Source organism: Oryx dammah, unplaced genomic scaffold (assembly GCF_014754425.2).
Source record: "Oryx dammah isolate SB20612 unplaced genomic scaffold, SCBI_Odam_1.1 HiC_scaffold_1, whole genome shotgun sequence".
Taxonomy (NCBI): domain Eukaryota; kingdom Metazoa; phylum Chordata; class Mammalia; order Artiodactyla; family Bovidae; genus Oryx; species Oryx dammah.
Genome location: NW_024070185.1, coordinates 23,088,798 through 23,105,383, shown reverse-complemented (window position 1 = coordinate 23,105,383; position 16,586 = coordinate 23,088,798). Strand labels below are relative to the sequence as shown.

At 38.8% G+C, this 16,586-nt stretch overlaps 1 protein-coding gene across 1 annotated transcript in view; it reads left to right on the top strand.

Annotated features, from left to right (window-relative positions):
- FOCAD (focadhesin) overlaps positions 1 to 16,586 on the top strand; it is a 294,818-nt gene that overhangs the window by 26,418 nt on the left and 251,814 nt on the right. Inside the window, exons 3-4 of the mRNA XM_040238382.1 lie at positions 2,355 to 2,429; positions 4,663 to 4,817. Of these exons, the coding sequence (XP_040094316.1) occupies positions 2,355 to 2,429; positions 4,663 to 4,817 (230 nt within the window). The remainder of the gene's footprint in view (positions 1 to 2,354; positions 2,430 to 4,662; positions 4,818 to 16,586) is intronic.

Below are 16,586 nucleotides of genomic sequence, written 5' to 3'. Positions count from 1 at the left end.
AGTACAACTATTAAGAATAATAGATTTTTATAATAATGATATTAAAACAGTAAAATATCCTGGATTGAAAAATTAGATCTATATGCTAACTCAGGTAGAAGATTGTGATAATTAGTTTTAGAAGAGCTTTTCAGTTATTAGGGGTAAAACAGAACTGGTTTTCTGGTTAACCTTTAGCTAATGAGAAGCATTTTGGTTAATCAAGGTACCATAATAGCTGCTGTCTTTTCTCATGAGAGTATAGCAAAGGGGCCAGCTGAAGCCTGCCTGAAGATTTACCAACCTGCGGCGTCTTGGATACTCTCAGCAGTTACCTTCGGAGATGCCTGCTGTGGGAATTGACTTAGCTGGGTAGTGGGGAACCCTTCCATGAGGAGTAGAACACTCCTTATGCAAGATTCCCTTCTACCTGACTGGGTTGGAGTCATATCCTGTGCAACACAGGTGCTTACCATGAAGAAGATGAAGGCTTGGAGGACACTGTCCACAGTTTCTATTTTCCTGTGCGTGGAGTCCCTTCATTAGCATAGATAAAGAAATGCCTATATGTGTTGCTGTTAAATTAAGAGAAAAGTGTATATGTATTGTTTAGTGGGCGGTATCCATTTAAGCTACTCTTTGTTATGGAAAACTTATGTAGCAGCATAGGCTGATTTATGCTTGGATTTTGTATTTGAAAATCAATTTAGGCTATACTGTCTCATTTGTTAGAGGGATAAATTGGAAGGTAAATTAGAGAAATTGAATTTGGTGGGCAGTGGGGGATATTTATCATTAAGTTATTTTCTGTTAGTCCTTTTTCTAAATACGAATGGTAGCTTTTTTTGTCCATGTTGTGTTTCATATTGGTTTTATTAGATGCTTGCAATTGTTCCCTGTCCTCTGTGAATACTTCTTATTGTTCTTCTGTAACCACTGCTCAGTGTTAGCACCATATTTCATTGATTCACACATTTTTTTTCATGTTTAACATCTGCATTTAGTAATTGATGGCAGCAGTCATTATACAATTGATATTGCCTGCACATTTGTGCATTTGGCCATGATTTTCTAAGAGTCTGAAAGAGCTCTTAGAAAATAAACATAAATTAACATAAAATTAAATAAATAATAAAATTAATAAATTATAAGAGGCATTGTATAACATTAATTGGCAGCCTTTTTTCTTTCTTAGTGGTTCATGAAATAATGGTACATCTTGCATTTGATGGCCATTTACATTCAATGAAATATGGTTATATTGTAAACAGGAACTGAAGCTGTTCACTGGTCCTCAATTTTTGTTACTATCTCTTTAACAAGGAGGTAAGAGGTCATTGATCTAAACTTAAATTTCATGTAAATAAGTGACTTGTAAAGACCATTGATCATTGAGGTCTGAATTCGATTCTAGTGTGTGAAATGCAAAAAAGAAATGAAGGAGCAGGTGCTGTGCTTTTGTTTGAGCTTTTCTGGAGACTTTGCAAGGCTGATGGGTGTTTATACATCCATATCAGACATTGGTCACGTGGGCAGACTGAATAGTTCTTGCCATAGCAAAATTTTTCCCAACCCATACCTAGAACGGCTGTCGTCGTTGCTAGTCTGTGGTTCTACGACAGCAATGCTGGGTGGTGCTGAAGATCTAGGAGAATGGAGTTGAGACGATAGGAAGTAACAACATTTATATATTTATGGAATCAATCAGCACTCCTATGAGCATCTTAGTTTTAATTCTGGGTTTTTTGACCAAAGACGATATGGAAAATTTTTAGAGATTTATGAGACTGAAAGCTTATGAAGGAGCTGAAAACCTATGAGAAACCAACAGGGATATTACATCCTAGATCCTAGAGGAAAGAGAATGTTTGAAGTGGGGGGAGGACCTGTTGGTTCAAATCTGTGTGGGCCATAGTCATGAAGATGGTGATGAGTTTTCTCTATCTTCATTAAGGGCATGATGAAGCATGATGCGTTTCATTTAGTTGCAAAGATGATTTTAAAAACTGTGCAGTTTCTCATTTGTCTCATGGATTAATGGATTAAGCAATCTCAAATTATCTTCTAATACCAAGTGACAACAATTTAAACAGAAAATCCAGCAATTTTCTCAACATCTGTGAACTGTAGTTTGCTTACTGGGATAAAATATAGGATAAAAATACTTACCTTGAGGGTTGTTGTGAAGGTGAGAGATTCCATTTGTGGAGTGCCAAATACAGTGCCTTCTTCAGAGCACAAACCCCCTGAATGGGAGTGTTACTACTGATTGACTGGTATACTCATATCCACTAGTACTGCTGTTAGTGACCTTCAAATTCACTATTGAGAGAGAACTTCTGCGGGAATGTACTCATTAATCTTGTTTGTTGTAGGCTGTGGGTCATCTTATTGCTGCAGTTCTAAAGGAAAACAGCTTTTCAGAAAAGATTCACCAGTGCACAAACCAGGTCTGTCTTTAATTTCGTGCTTAGTTCTATTCAGATATTGCTGGTAACTGGACCGCCTTTGCGCTTCTTTTGTTTTCCTCACAATTCAGGTCACTATAGAAATGATTTTATCTATTTCTGTTTCTTTGTTTGCCATGTTTTCCTTTTAAACTTTAAAAAGTATTACAATAGACTCTAGGAACTAGACAGGGAAGGGGAGTATTCTTATGACTATAAATGAGAAAGAACATGGGTGGAGTGAGCATAGGCAGCCTTTAGAAGAAGGCCAGTAGAGTTACTGCTGAGGGAATCTGTTTAATGGACAGAGTGAACACAATGGCTCCGCTGGGGTGTAGGAGATTTCTCAGGCTTTAGGTAGCCCCACACACGAGTTCTAAGTTAGAAAGGTCATGCTTTGACAGGTAGAACTGGAGGGAAAAATTCTGTATCATTCATAGGGTTGGTGAATGCCAATGCTGACATATTTACTGACCTATTTACCACTTGGGTTTTGGTTGACCAGTGCTATGTAGCTTGACATGCTGATTGGAAACTCTGCTTAATTGGGCCTCCAAGGTAAACTCTATGGAGAATATAGGTGATGGAAATAAGATTTTTTTTCATAACAAATAAATTTATTTCCTTTCTCTCATATTCCTTTATATTAGCTACTTCAAGTTATATTTCTGAATCACTTCTGCTGACACATTGAGGTCAATGTAGAGGCATACTTCACTAATGGGCATTTATCTGGTGTTTGTATGTAGTCATATAAATTAGGTTTTCTGAGAACTCTGATCTTAATCCTGCCTATAATCACATTATGTACTCTGAGAAGATCTGGTAGTTTTACTTAAACTGCCAGAATTTATTGAATGTCAAATCCCTGTAACTAAATGTTTCCTCTTCTGCTAATAAATGAGTGCTTCCTTCCATGAAGGTGCAATGTTACCTGAGGCAACAGTTTTTTATTCATTTATTTTGTTATTCTGGCTTAGAAGTGGAGTGATGATGTTTAGAACCCTTTGGTATGGTCCACACAGGTGAATAAAATTTCCTTTGGAATAAAAGAAATGGAACGTAAATATTTCTTCCCTTCAGTGACTGTTAACTGTCTTGTTCTGTACAGTTAGTTAGTGGGATCCTACGATTGAAAAGGCTCTCAGAGTCAGCTACCATGGGAAAGTGGGCACAATTTATGTTGATTTTCATTAGTTTAGTTATTCCATGGGAGCTGGGGATTGTAATTTTTTTCTGTCCAGATTTTATGTTTCCCTAGTAAATTATGTCAGAAGAAAGCAAAAATAGCTTCATTGTGTTCTTTAAAAAAAAAAAAAGCAAAAATAAATAACCCTAACCCCATGTAAAATCTAAATGGATTTAGCCCAGAATAGATTCAAATGTAGGTTCATCATTAGTAGTGAACTTTTTATTATCTTTTTTTTTTTTTTTGAGGAGAGTCATAAGTTCCTGAGCAAGTTACGAGAGCTAGAACCTCTGCTTTACTAGGAATTTTCAAAATGAAGAACTATTTACTTTTATGTCTTTCTGATGCTTTCCTATCAAAGATGACAGGTTCACAGTGTGAAGGGAGAAGTCAAACTCTCTTCCTTGGGCAAAAAAGTTTTTCTAGGCATTTTTTGGTCGTCCTGGAACCAGCAGCTTGCTTGTAGCTTCAGCTGCTTCTGTCTCCTTCCTCTGGGTCCACATTCAGCTTCAATCACTTGGAGCAGGGGCACCGTAAGGGACAGTAGGGTGGCATAATCAGGTGCTCTTTCCTCCATGTTTGACCAGTTGATGATTTAAATAGAGGTTGGCGGGAAGAGAGCAGGAACACTTTCTGAAAATGTTCAGGGCTTGAAGCATAGGTATGATTTGAAGTCCAACTTAGACTAACTGATATGCTGGTATGGTTGGTGTCTGGTTAAATGGCTTGGTTAGAACATAGTGCTAGAACCAAACCATAGTTTTGATCTCCTAGTAGCTGCATTGCTTAGACTCAGATAGAACCTCCGCAGCCAGCCTCAGTTTGCTGCAAAGACACCAGAGGAGAGAGAGTTACGATATCAGAATACATCCACTGCCTCTCTTGGAAAACCAGCCCCAGTGTATCCTACACATGGTATGACCCAGCATCATTTTTGTAGAGGAAGGTCAGCCTACAGTGAACGAATTACACTTTGATGAGCTGCTAGGGCTGTGTATGCATTTGATAGTCATCAGACATGTGTTTTAATCACTGGTTTGATTTCAGACTCCTGCCTTGAACTTGCTGTGGGAGAAGTGTTGCAGCGATAATGTCGTAGTTCGAACAGCTTGCTGCGAGGGTCTGGTGGCCCTTGTCGCTCAGGATCACGCGGAGTTCAGCTATGTTCTCAATGGGATTCTCAACCTGATTCCATCAACCAGGTGCTCCTTTCCTTCATATTTGATCAGTTAATAGTTTAAATTTTTAGACAAAAATTCACTGATTTGCCATTCAGGTTCACCGTTCATCCTACTTACTAGTTATTGTTCTTTCCCTAAAAATGTCATACAGTTGATATTTCATATGTGGTGAGAACATGCTAAATTAAGCTCTGAAAATTTGGGCATTTGTGGTCATTTTGCTGTACTTAAGTTTTGGGACTCTGCTTGAAAGTGTTATTGCTCTTTTTAATGAATAGCCAAGTTTATAACCCACAGTTTGCAGTGTAATTTCCTGACTTACTTTAAGAAAGGAGTTTGCCCATAAGCAATACTCATTCCACAGTGGTAAAGTTGATACCCTATTGGCCTTGGTCAGCCTTTAACATCAGTGCATACATTAGAAAATAATGGCATCAATTTCTTTAAAAGCATTTTGTGATTTAGACATACCTTCCCCTGATTATTTGAAGTAAATAATGTTTGGTTTTTTGAATTTGTTTGGTTTGACCGTATTTATTCCATTCGCTGCTGCTGCTGTTTAGTTGCTGCTGTGTCCAACTCTTTGCAACCCCCTGGTGGACTGGGGGTTCCTCTTCTCCGGGATTTCCCTGGCCAGAATACTGGGCTGGGTTGCCATTCCCTTCTCCAGGGGATCTTCCTGACCTAGGGATTGAACCTGTGTCTCCGGCTTGGCAGGGAGATTCTTTGCTGATTCAGCCACCAAGGAAACCCAGAACTGAATACTTGATCTTTTTTCCTGCCTTCAGTGGAGATGGAATATAGCTGTCACCATCAATCTTTGGTTAGTGCCTTCCTGGACTTGAGGTCTATTGAATTAAATAACCTCTGGCCTTTTTTAATATATATTTTATTTTTTTAAATTAGAGGATAATTACTTTACAGTATTGTGATGGTTTTTACCGTACATCAACATAAATAAGCATTAGGTATACAAATGTCCCCTCCCTCTTGAACCCCCCTTCCACCCCTCCCCATCCCACCCCTCTAGATTATCACAGAGCACTGGGTTTGCTGTATCATACAGCAAATTCCTACGGGCTGTCTATTTTACATATGGTGATGTATAGGTTTCAATGCTATTTGCTTATGTAATCCAACCCTCTCCTTTCCCCTCTGTGTCTCCTTGGCTGCCCAGCCAGTAGGATTGTCAGCACTATTTTTCTAAATTCCACATATATGTGTTAATGTATGACATTCGTCTTTCTCTTTCTGATTTACTTCACTCTGTATAATAGGCTCCAGGTTCATCCACCTCATTAACTGACTCAAATGTGTTCCTTTATATAGCTGAGTAATATTCCATTGTGTATATGCACCCTAACTTTCTTATCCATTCATCTGTTGATGGACATCTAGATTGCTTCCATGTCATAGCTATTGTAAATAGTGTTGTAGTGAATACTGGGGTACACATATCTTTTTCAGTTCTGGCCTCCTCAGGGTATATGCCCAGTAGTGGGATTGCTGGGTTGTATGCTAGCTTTATTTGGAGTTTATAAAGGAATCTCCAACTGTTCTCCATAGTGGCTGTAGCAATTTGCATTCCCACCAACAGTCAAGAGGGTTCTCTTTTTTCCACACCCTCTCTAGCATTTATAATTTGTAGACTTTTTTGATAATGACCATTCTGACTAGTACTGGTGTGAGATGATACCTCATTATAGTTTTTGTTTGCATTTCTCGAATAATGAGTGAATACCTTCCCAGGTGGCGCTAGTGGTAAAGAAGCTGCCTGAAAATGCAGGAGTCAAAGAGATGTGGGTTTGATCCCTGGGTCAGGAAGATCCCCTGGAATAGGAACTGGCAACCCACTCCAGTATTCCTGCCTGGAAAATTCCATGGACAGAGGAGCCTGGTGGGTTGCAGTCCATGGGGTCTCAAAGAGTCAGATGCAACTGAGCAAGTGAGCAGACAAATAATGAGCAATGTTGAACATCCTTTCATGTGTTTAATAGCCATCAACCTCTGGCCTTTTAACCTTTCTTCACAAATCTTATTTTGTTCCCTTAGATCATCTTTTTGGAACTTTTTGGAAGCTTGATTTTTCTGTATAGTCTGCATATAGTCTTTTTAGTCTACATTTATCAGTCCAAGCCCTTTAGTATGGTATACACGCCCTTCCCAAACTAGTTCCCACTTTCTGTTCAGCCTGCGTTTTCTGCCATGAACACTCCTGTTAGCCGTGCACACCTGATCCCTGTTCTGACACCTGTGCACACTGCATTTCTGCATGTAATGTTCCTTCCCCTTCTTTTTCTGAAATCTCTTCTTCATATTTCAAAGCTCAGCTCAGATATCAGCTCTTCTACCTAGATACTTCCCCCCTTTCAGCTGGGCTACTTGCTCTTTCACAATATGTTTATATTTTTAACTTGTATTTTTGTCTCTAGCACACTCTTTGACAGTTAGTAGATAACCAGATCATTCTGAATAAAGATTTGATCAAATTGATGCAAAATTTAAATTGGTTAGTTTCAGAATTACTCTGTCTATATCTCCTGTGACTACCAATTTAGACAATATGAATACTCTAAGAAACAAAAAAAAATTTTTTTTTCAGGATCCTTCAATTGTTAAAGTTCCTATATTTGCATACAATGAAATTCAAAGCTTTCTTCTATATCTTGGCCATATTTCCAAAGACTCTTGAAAACTAATGGTAACCTTGTTTAAAATTACTCACTGAAGCACTGCCTGTGATTGAAAATAATAAGAAACTGGTATATTATGGCATATTGATAGAGTGAAATATTATACAGCTGGAAAAATAAGGAATGATGGAAAAGATATATTTTTTCACTAAAAAAATGAAAAAGAATACTATGTCTAGTAGGCTACTTTTTTATTTTTTAAAGAAAACACATGTACCTATAAATTTTAAGTGACATGTGCATACAACATCTTTAAAAGAATAAATAAGACCTGGTAAGACTTTTACCTCTGAGGAGAAAAACTGAGATACAGAGGAAAGGCAGAATATTTGCCTCATATGCCTTTTTGAATTTTTAACTCTGTGAGTGAATCTGCTCAGTCGTGTCTGACTCTTTGCAACCCCATGGACTGTAGCCTGCCAGGCTCCTCCGTCCATGGGATTTTCTAGGCAAGAGTGCTGGAGTGGGTTGCCATTTCTTTCTCCAGGGGATCTTCCCAACCCAGGGATCGAACCCTGGTCTCCCACATTGCAGGCAGATGCTTTACCGTCTGAACCACCAGGGAAGCCTATTTAACTATGTGAACGTGTTGCTAATTCAAAAGTATATTTTTTAATTAAAAAATCTAATATTACTGACAAATTTTAATGTATACAGATGGCATGCTGATCCACTATCAGCAAAACTTCTGCTTTCCAGTTTATAGCAGCGATGATGGACTTAGACTGATGTGCAAAGGATGGCCCATGCCATTTTCTAATGAGACATTAGAAACATCTTATCATTTTCTAATAAGACATTCTTGAATTAAAGGTGTAATCTAACTTGCTCTGATTATCTCTTAGAGACATTCCCTTGGCCCCTTTTAGATGCTGATAGTCTTACTTTTGGATATAAACAATACAACTACACAGTGCAAGGAGGTTCTAATGTTGTAAATTTAAGGTGAAAGCTATTTAGGGAGGAACTAATACTACTATCCACATTTGAAAAAATGACTGAGGCAAAATCTCGGTGGCTTGTTTGAGGACAACCAATAAATTACATAAAGAGAGACACATTAAAACTTAACCTTTTAAAAGGCCCCTCAAAACTGATATTTTTGTGGTTATACAATAGGATCCTTCTAAACAATATTTAGATATAAGAGTTGGGCCATAAAGAAGGATAAGTGCCGAAGAATTGTTGCTTTCAAACTATGGTGCTGGAGAAGATGCTTGAGAGTCCTTGAACAGCAAGGAGATCAAACCATTCAATTCTGAAGGAAATCAACCCTGAATATTCATTGGAAGGACTGATGCTGAAGCTTTGATGCTCCAATCCTTTGGCTGCCTGATGTGAACAGCTGACTCATTGGAAAAGTCTCTGATGCTGGGAAAGATTGAGGGCAAGAGGAAAAGGGGATGACAGAGGACTAGATGGTTGGATGGCATCACCAACTCAGTGGACATGAGATTGAGCAGGCTCCAGGAGGTGGTGAAGGACGGGGAAGCCTGGCATGCTGCAGTCCATGGGGTTCCCAATGAGTCAGACATGACTGAGCGACTGAACAATGACAACAGGAAAAAAAAAAACATTTGTTCAAGTGTGCACATGTGTGTGCATATGCGTGTGGGCATGCACACAAATAAAAAGACAGAAAATAAGTTTTTAGCTGTTTTAAAAGTTTTTTTTTTACAGTTTCTTAGAGTGTTCATGTTGTCTACATTGGTAGCCACAGGAGATGTAGGCAGAGTAGATTCTGAAGCTGACCAATTTAACTTTTGCATCAATTTGATCATGAAACGTGTTATAAAACTGCTAAGTTTTCTTTATTCTTGCCAGTAGACATAATGATTATTTGTGAAGAATTTTCTTTCTTTGTTTTATTTCAAGTAGCATAGCTTTGTGGTTTGCAGTGATTACAAAGACTATACTCTGCATTGTTTACAGCTTTAAAAAAACCAAAATGAGAATTAAATTTAAGAAATTAGGTTAAATTTAATTACAAACAGGGAACCCACACAGCCGGCTCTTCCAAATGCTCCTCAGGGAATCTTCTGAGACAGAAAACTGTTTTTATCTTTGGGATCTAAAAGCAGAAATGACTTTGTCATTTCCCTGTGGTTCTTGGCTGAGACATTTTGGATCTTCTGTTTCCAGTGTTTAAATTTCTGCTTGTCTCTGGCTTTCTCTTTTTGAAATAGAGATTTATTGCAACGTAGAGGTATCTTGGGCACAGAACCACACAAAGATTGCTCAGCTTTGATGTAGAAGAATGAGTGTAAAACTGCTATTTTTTCATTTTGTCTGCCTAGCATTCTTCAGAGGGAGAGAGAGAGAAGGGGAGAGGGGGAGAAGAAGAGAGGGCAGTGGGCGGGGGGAGAGAGAGTCAGAGGAAGGGAGGAAGGAGGGAGACGCAGCATCCTTCTATGGAATAGACATTTAGACAATGTCGGAGAAGGCAATGGCACCCCACTCCAGTACTCTTGCCTGGAAAATCCCATGGACGGAGGAGCCTGGTGGGCTGCAGTCCATGGGGTCGCTAAGAGTCGGACACGACTGAGGACTTCACTTTCACTTTTCACTTTCATGCATTAGAGAAGGAAATGGCAACCCACTCCAGTGTTCTTGCCTGGAGAATCCCAGGGACGGGGGGCCTGGTGGGCTGCCGTCTATACGGTCTCACAGAGTCGGACACGACTGAAGTGACTTAGCAGCAGCAGCAGACAATGTAGCTTCTGGAGCTTTCTCAGCATTAAATGTTGACAGCTGTAAGGGAAGTTGGAGGGACAAGTCAGTGTGGTTCTTCCTCTCTGTTTTAACCTACTCTTTGGCTCTTTTTTTCTTTTTGTCCATGGAATTCTCCAGGCTGGAGTATTGGAGTGGGTAGCCATTCCCTTCTCTAGGGGATCTTCCTGACCCAGGGATCCAACCTGGGTCTTGTGCTGTGGGCAGATTCTTTGCCATCTGAGCCACCAGGGAAGTCCCTTTGCAGGTCTAGTCTGTAAAATTCCCCTGCAACATGTATGAAAAGCTTCCCTCTCTTCCACCTCTCTCCCTCCCACCCCCTCCCCCTCCAGATCCAACCCACAATTTGAGAAGCATTGGTCTGGAGCCTGCTACATTGTATAGTCTAACTTTGAAAAGAGACTTGACATTTGTAAAGCTCTGGTTGTCTAAAATTCAGGGAGTGGCTGGGAAAGTGTCTGGCTCTGTTTGAGAGACTGTTCCCTTCAAAGGAATAGTCTGATGTCCAAGAGCACTCTGGGGTTCAAAGCGGAGGCAACATGAAACAATTGTAAACTAGTTTTTATAGCTTCTGTAAACAAAGAAATGGGCATAAGAGGTCCAAAATGTTCTTTTAATCAGCAAGGAAATTGAAAAAAAATTATTTCCTAGGGAGGGTGAAGGAAAGAAGGGGACTACAAAGGAAACACAGTAAGGAAATTATTATCAGCAGTTAAATGTGAATTTTGAAGTTACATAAAATTAAAATAAAGTGAAGATATGTGGTAGCATGTACTTTTTGGTCCTTTAAGGAACTGCTTGTTTTAAGTTCAGGTTGTTTTTGGTTTTGTTAGTTTTTGTTTTTACATTGAGTTCATCCTAATATAAAGATTCCCATAAGCAAGGAGTTTCCCTGTTTTTCTTTCCTTAGATCGCTTAACTGTGCTAACTTCTAGAAAGCTTCGTGCAGCCATTGTTACAGTTGCTTAGTAACAGGATTGTGAATAAAAACCATACTCTCCTATGGAACCAGGTATTTAGTTTTCGATATTGAGATGTCATGACAGCCTGTAATTTCAGTTCAACTGCTTCCCCGACCCCCTACCCCTTCTTTCAAAAAATATGTTTGGTAGGATGTTAATGCTCTAGATAAACTAGCACTTGATTTGTGTTCTCTTTTGTGCATTCAAATAAGAGAGGAACCTGTAATTTATGTATTTTGGGGAAAATAAAGGTGTGAGAGATGAAAGTCTATTTTCTGAGACTCCTTAAAGGTACTTTTTAGTCAATCTCAAACGAGATGTTTAAAATGCCTGGCTAAAGCTGCTGGATCCAGTGAGTCTTGGATCATGGGCTGATGAAGGTCTAGTGTGGTTAAAAAGGTTTTGAGAACTAATTGTAGTTAAGACTTAGGGCAATTTAATGAAAACATTCTTGTCTCTCAGGGTCTTCTCTTTTGCTGATGACCCTGTTCCTTGGGAAACTTAATTGCTTTGTTATCATGTAAGAAATGGTTCAGTCCCTGGGTCGAGAAGATTCCCTGGAGGAGGAAATGGCAACCTACTCCAAAATACATGCCTGGGAAATCCCATGGACAGAGGAGCCTGGCCGGCTACAGTCCATGGGGTCATAAAAGAGCTGGACGCGACTGGGAGTCTGAGTACACATCAGTACTCAGGAAATGGTTAGCAACCAAGGAGACTACTTCATTCATACCTTGTATTATAGAAGCTTTTCTATATTATTTAGCTTTATTTTATTTGGCAGGAGAAGAACTAAAGAAGGATGCCTTTTTTAGGTTTCCCAAGATTTGAGGAAGACAGTCATGGTTAGCATGCTTATTTGCAGCCAGGGAGTCAGAGAATTTTTTGTGACTTTGAGATGGTTTCAGGGTTTATATCTACATTGGTGTCATTGCTCATTTAATTTTAACTCTTATCTGACAATGACATAATTCCTAGTTCAGGGCTACTTCCTCATCTTGTCTTTCAAGTATTCCTTAAGCCTTTTAACTTGTTTTCAGATGCTCTCCTTGCCTTTTTCAAATCCTTTTTCTTTCTCTAAACTTACAGAATCTCTTTCAACTTGCAGCTCATAATCAGAAAAGTAATTCCAGCCACTTTCCTCATCTAGGACATTCTGCCCTATTTCTTGTTAAGTTAGCTGACCTGGTTGAAGGGTTTGTTTGTCAAAAAATCTTCCATTATAAGGGTCACATGTTTATGCGAAGATGTTTTTAGGTGATTTTAAAAAAGTGACTACTGAAATACACGATACTTCTTTTATAATGGGAAGATGTTTCAGAAGAAATCAGGCTGTTTTCTGGTACTTAGAAGATAAATATGCGGAAATTTCTGAAGCAAAATCTCAGTAACATTATATTACTTAAAAATTTTTTGAAAGAAATATCATTTTTTGTTATTTATTCAACCTTGGGTTTCCCAGAACTTTAAAAAATTTCTTACCTCTCTTCCTGGCTTTTTTTTCTCATATAATTTTATAACAAATACAGGAAATGACTTGATCATTAATCTAGTGTTTAACACTTATTTGCTAGGACATACTGTATTTAAGGCTGACCACTTACCCTTTTGAGTTAAAAAGAGACTTGGCTAAGTTTGTACCATTTGCTCCCATGATACCCAGGGATGCTCTCTTTTGGAATGTTTGTGTAATTCTCAACACAAACTTTTGTTATTCTCATCCCTGGTCAAAAAATTTGTATGGGTACTTTTTTGCGCCTTATATTTTGAATATTTTGAAGATAAAGAACCAAGCATTAATTGTAGTGTTTTCAAAAGGAGAGCGAGCATATGGTATTTATGTATGCTTACATACATAAGTACAGTGTTTAATGCTATAATCAAATAAACCCCAGACAAAGGAAACCTGAGACATGGTATTCATATACACAATAGTAATTATGCTATATTTATCTAGGGAAGAACAATTTTTATGTGTGGTTTTGATTAGTATAGTCTGTGCAGCTTGACCAAGAAATTTTTTTTCTTTTTTTTTTTTTTTCTGGAATACTCAGCATCATTATTGACCTACACTCCCTTTTATGATGAGATCTGGGTTTCGCTCTTATGCCAGTGAAAATTGAGCTTCCTTTTTAAAAAATTAAAAAAAAATAGTTATTTATATTAGTTTCATCTGTACAGCAAAATGATTCAGTTATATATATATATATTCTTTAATATTCTCTTTCATTATCAGTTATTACAAGATATTGACTATGCTTCCCTGGGCTATACAGTAGGTCCTTACGGGTCTTATAAATAGTATTTTATAAATAGTAATATGCCTATGTTAATCCCAAACTCCTCATTTATCCCTACTGCCTCCTTTGGTAACCATAAGTTTGTTTTCTATGTCTGTGAGTCTGTTTCTGTTTTGTAAAGAAATTCATTTGTATGATTTGTTTTTTAGATTGCATATATAAGCAATATCATATATTGGTCTTTGTCTGGTTCACTTCACTTTGACTGATAATCTGTAGGCCTATCATGTTGTAGCAGGTGGCATTATTTCATTCTTTTAATGGTTGAATAATATTCCACTTATTCCATCTTCTTTATCCATTCATCTGTTGGCTGACACTTAGGTTGCTTGCATGTCTTAGCTATTGTAAATAATGCTGCTGTGAACATGTGGGGTGCATGTATCTTTTCAAATTATGTTTTTTTTCCAGATAAATGCCCAAGAGTGATTGTTGGATCATATGGTAGCTCTATTTTTAGTTTCTTAAGGAACCTCCATACTCTTCTCCGTAGTGGTTGTACCAATTTATAGTCCTACCAACAAGGGTTCTTTTTTCAAACTGAGCTTCCTTTTTACATTGTTTCTTGTCACTGTGTTTGTAGCTCAAGCCTGAAGTTTCCTTTGCTCCCTCTTAGAGGGTTCATGGGGTTTCCCTGGTAGCTTAGCTGGTAAAGAGTCTGCCTGTAATGCAGGAAACCCTGGTTTGATTCCTGGGTCGGGAAGATCCCTTGGAGAAGGGATAGGCTACCCACTCCAGTATTCTTGGGGTTCCCTGGTGGCTCAGATGGTAAAGAATCTGCCTGCTATGCGGGAGACTTGAGTTCAATCCCAGGGTTGAGAAGACACTCTGGAGGAGGGCCTGGCCACCCACTCCAGTATTCTTGCCTGGAGAATCCCCATGGATGGAGAAGCCTAGCGGACTGAAGTCCCTGGGGTCACAAAGAATTGGACACAACTGAGCGACTAAGCACAGCAAAGCACAGAGGGTTCATGAGTCTTTTCAACTTGTTTTGGTAGCTACCCACGGAGGGACTTGTTCCAGTCAATCTTTACTAAAGGGCTTTTGGCAACAGGTTCTTGTGTATGACAGAACTCTGTGGGCTACAAGTTACAGAAACTCGCTTGTAATCCTTCAAGTGTAAAAGGGTGATTTTATCTTCCTAAAGGGGTATCCCATGGGACTTAAGAGGAATGTACTTGGGCTTCAGATGCAAATTAGAGACACAGGCTATATATTTTTTCTCTCTTGCTGCAGACGGATTTCTCTGCTCCCTAGTTACAGGGCACCACCTGCCTCCTGGGCTGACATATCTTATCCGTAAGAGATAGCCAGACTGAGGTTGGAATTTCTTGACCACAGTTAACAGGTTTCCCAGGACTAGCATGTTTGAGATGTTTGCTCCTGGACCAGTCAGTTCTGCCAAGAGCTGTGTATTATTAGTTCTCTAGGAGTGCTGTAACAAATGACTACAAACTTAAAGCAACAGAAACTTGTTATTCCACAATTCTGAAGGCCAGAAAGCCCAAACCAAGGTGTCATCAGGATTGGTTCCTTCTGGAGGCTGAGTGGGTCTGTTCCATGCCTCTTTCATGGCTTCTGGTGGCTTCTGGCAACCCTTGACATTTTTAGACTTGTGGCTGTGCAGTTGCAGTCTTTGCTTCTGACTTTTCATGACCTTCTTCTCTGTGTGCCTCTGTGTTTCAAATTTCTCTTTCCTGTCTCTGATAAGGATACCAGTCATTGGACTGAAGGCCCATCCAGGATGATTGCATCTCAAGATCCTTAGTTACATCTGCAAAGACCTTATTTCCAAGTAAAGTTACATGCACAGGAACTGAGATTAGGACTTAGATATACGTTTGCTTGCATGCTAAGTCCCTTCAGTCGTGTCTGACTCTTTGTGACCTATGGACTATAGCCCACCAGGATCCTCTGTCCATGGGATTCTCCAGGCAAGAATACTAGAGCAGGTTGCCATTCCCTTCTTCAGGAGATCCTCCCGACCCAGGAATCTGACCCTGCCTCTCTTCTGTCTCTTGCATTGGCAGTTCTTTACCACTAGCGCCACCTGGGAAGATGACAATTTACCCTTTACTGGCTGTGTCTTCATTCTGTGAATATTTGTATGCTAGGATCCCTTCTGTAGTAACCGTATGAAGGGAGAAGGAATGGTAATTCTCAAAACAGAGAGGAGACTGGGACACTGTCACTGAAGATTGAACTTGGGGGAAAGCCATAACTTTGGAAATAGGTATCTGTCAGCTTCGCAGCTCTAGCTTTGAAACATTATTGTATTTAAGCATAGGTAATGATATTCGATCTGTGTTGCTCTGACTGGAATAGAGGGGATAGCAAATGAGTGGATGGAGAGCAATTGTCAAAGATAACATAATTGTTTTGTTGTGATGGCAGGACGACACCATGTTTTCCATCATCTTCATCATTATAACCATCCTCTGGAATATTGTTTTGAAAGCATGTATTATCTCTCCAAACAGAGTAATATAGAAATAACCATTGACTTGGTTGCCAAGGGAAGGAAGGGAAGGGAAGGAAGGTAAAGGAAGGAAGCTTGGAGTGTGACACATACACACACAGACACGCAAACAAGAAAATTTTAGAAAAAATAGGTGTTACAAAGAGGAACTCTTTGATTTTAAAAGCTTTCTATAGAAAATTTCAAAAATAAGTAGAATAGTGTTATGAACCCTCATGTTCCGATTACTCAGCCTAACAACTTTTCGCTCATGGCCAGTCCTGTTTCTCCATAATTCCCTCCTGCCATATTTTTTTGTAGCAAATCCCAGATATTGTATAATTTCTTCTGTAAATATTAAGTGTATATGTTTTTAAAAATAAAAACATTAGTAATATTATACCTGGATGTGTGTGTGTGTGTGTGTGATTTTTAAATATCTAGCCAATATTCAGTTTTCTAATTGCCTCATAATTTTTTTAAAACAATTTGTTGGAATAACCAGCCAAATAAGAGTTAGTTGTTGTGTCTTTAATATCTCTCAACCTATAGGCTCTCTGCTTCGCATTTCTCCATCTTTCTCTGTCTCTTTCTTACATTTATTGAAAAAACTTGGTTGTTTGCAGTGATTCCCACAGTGTGAATTT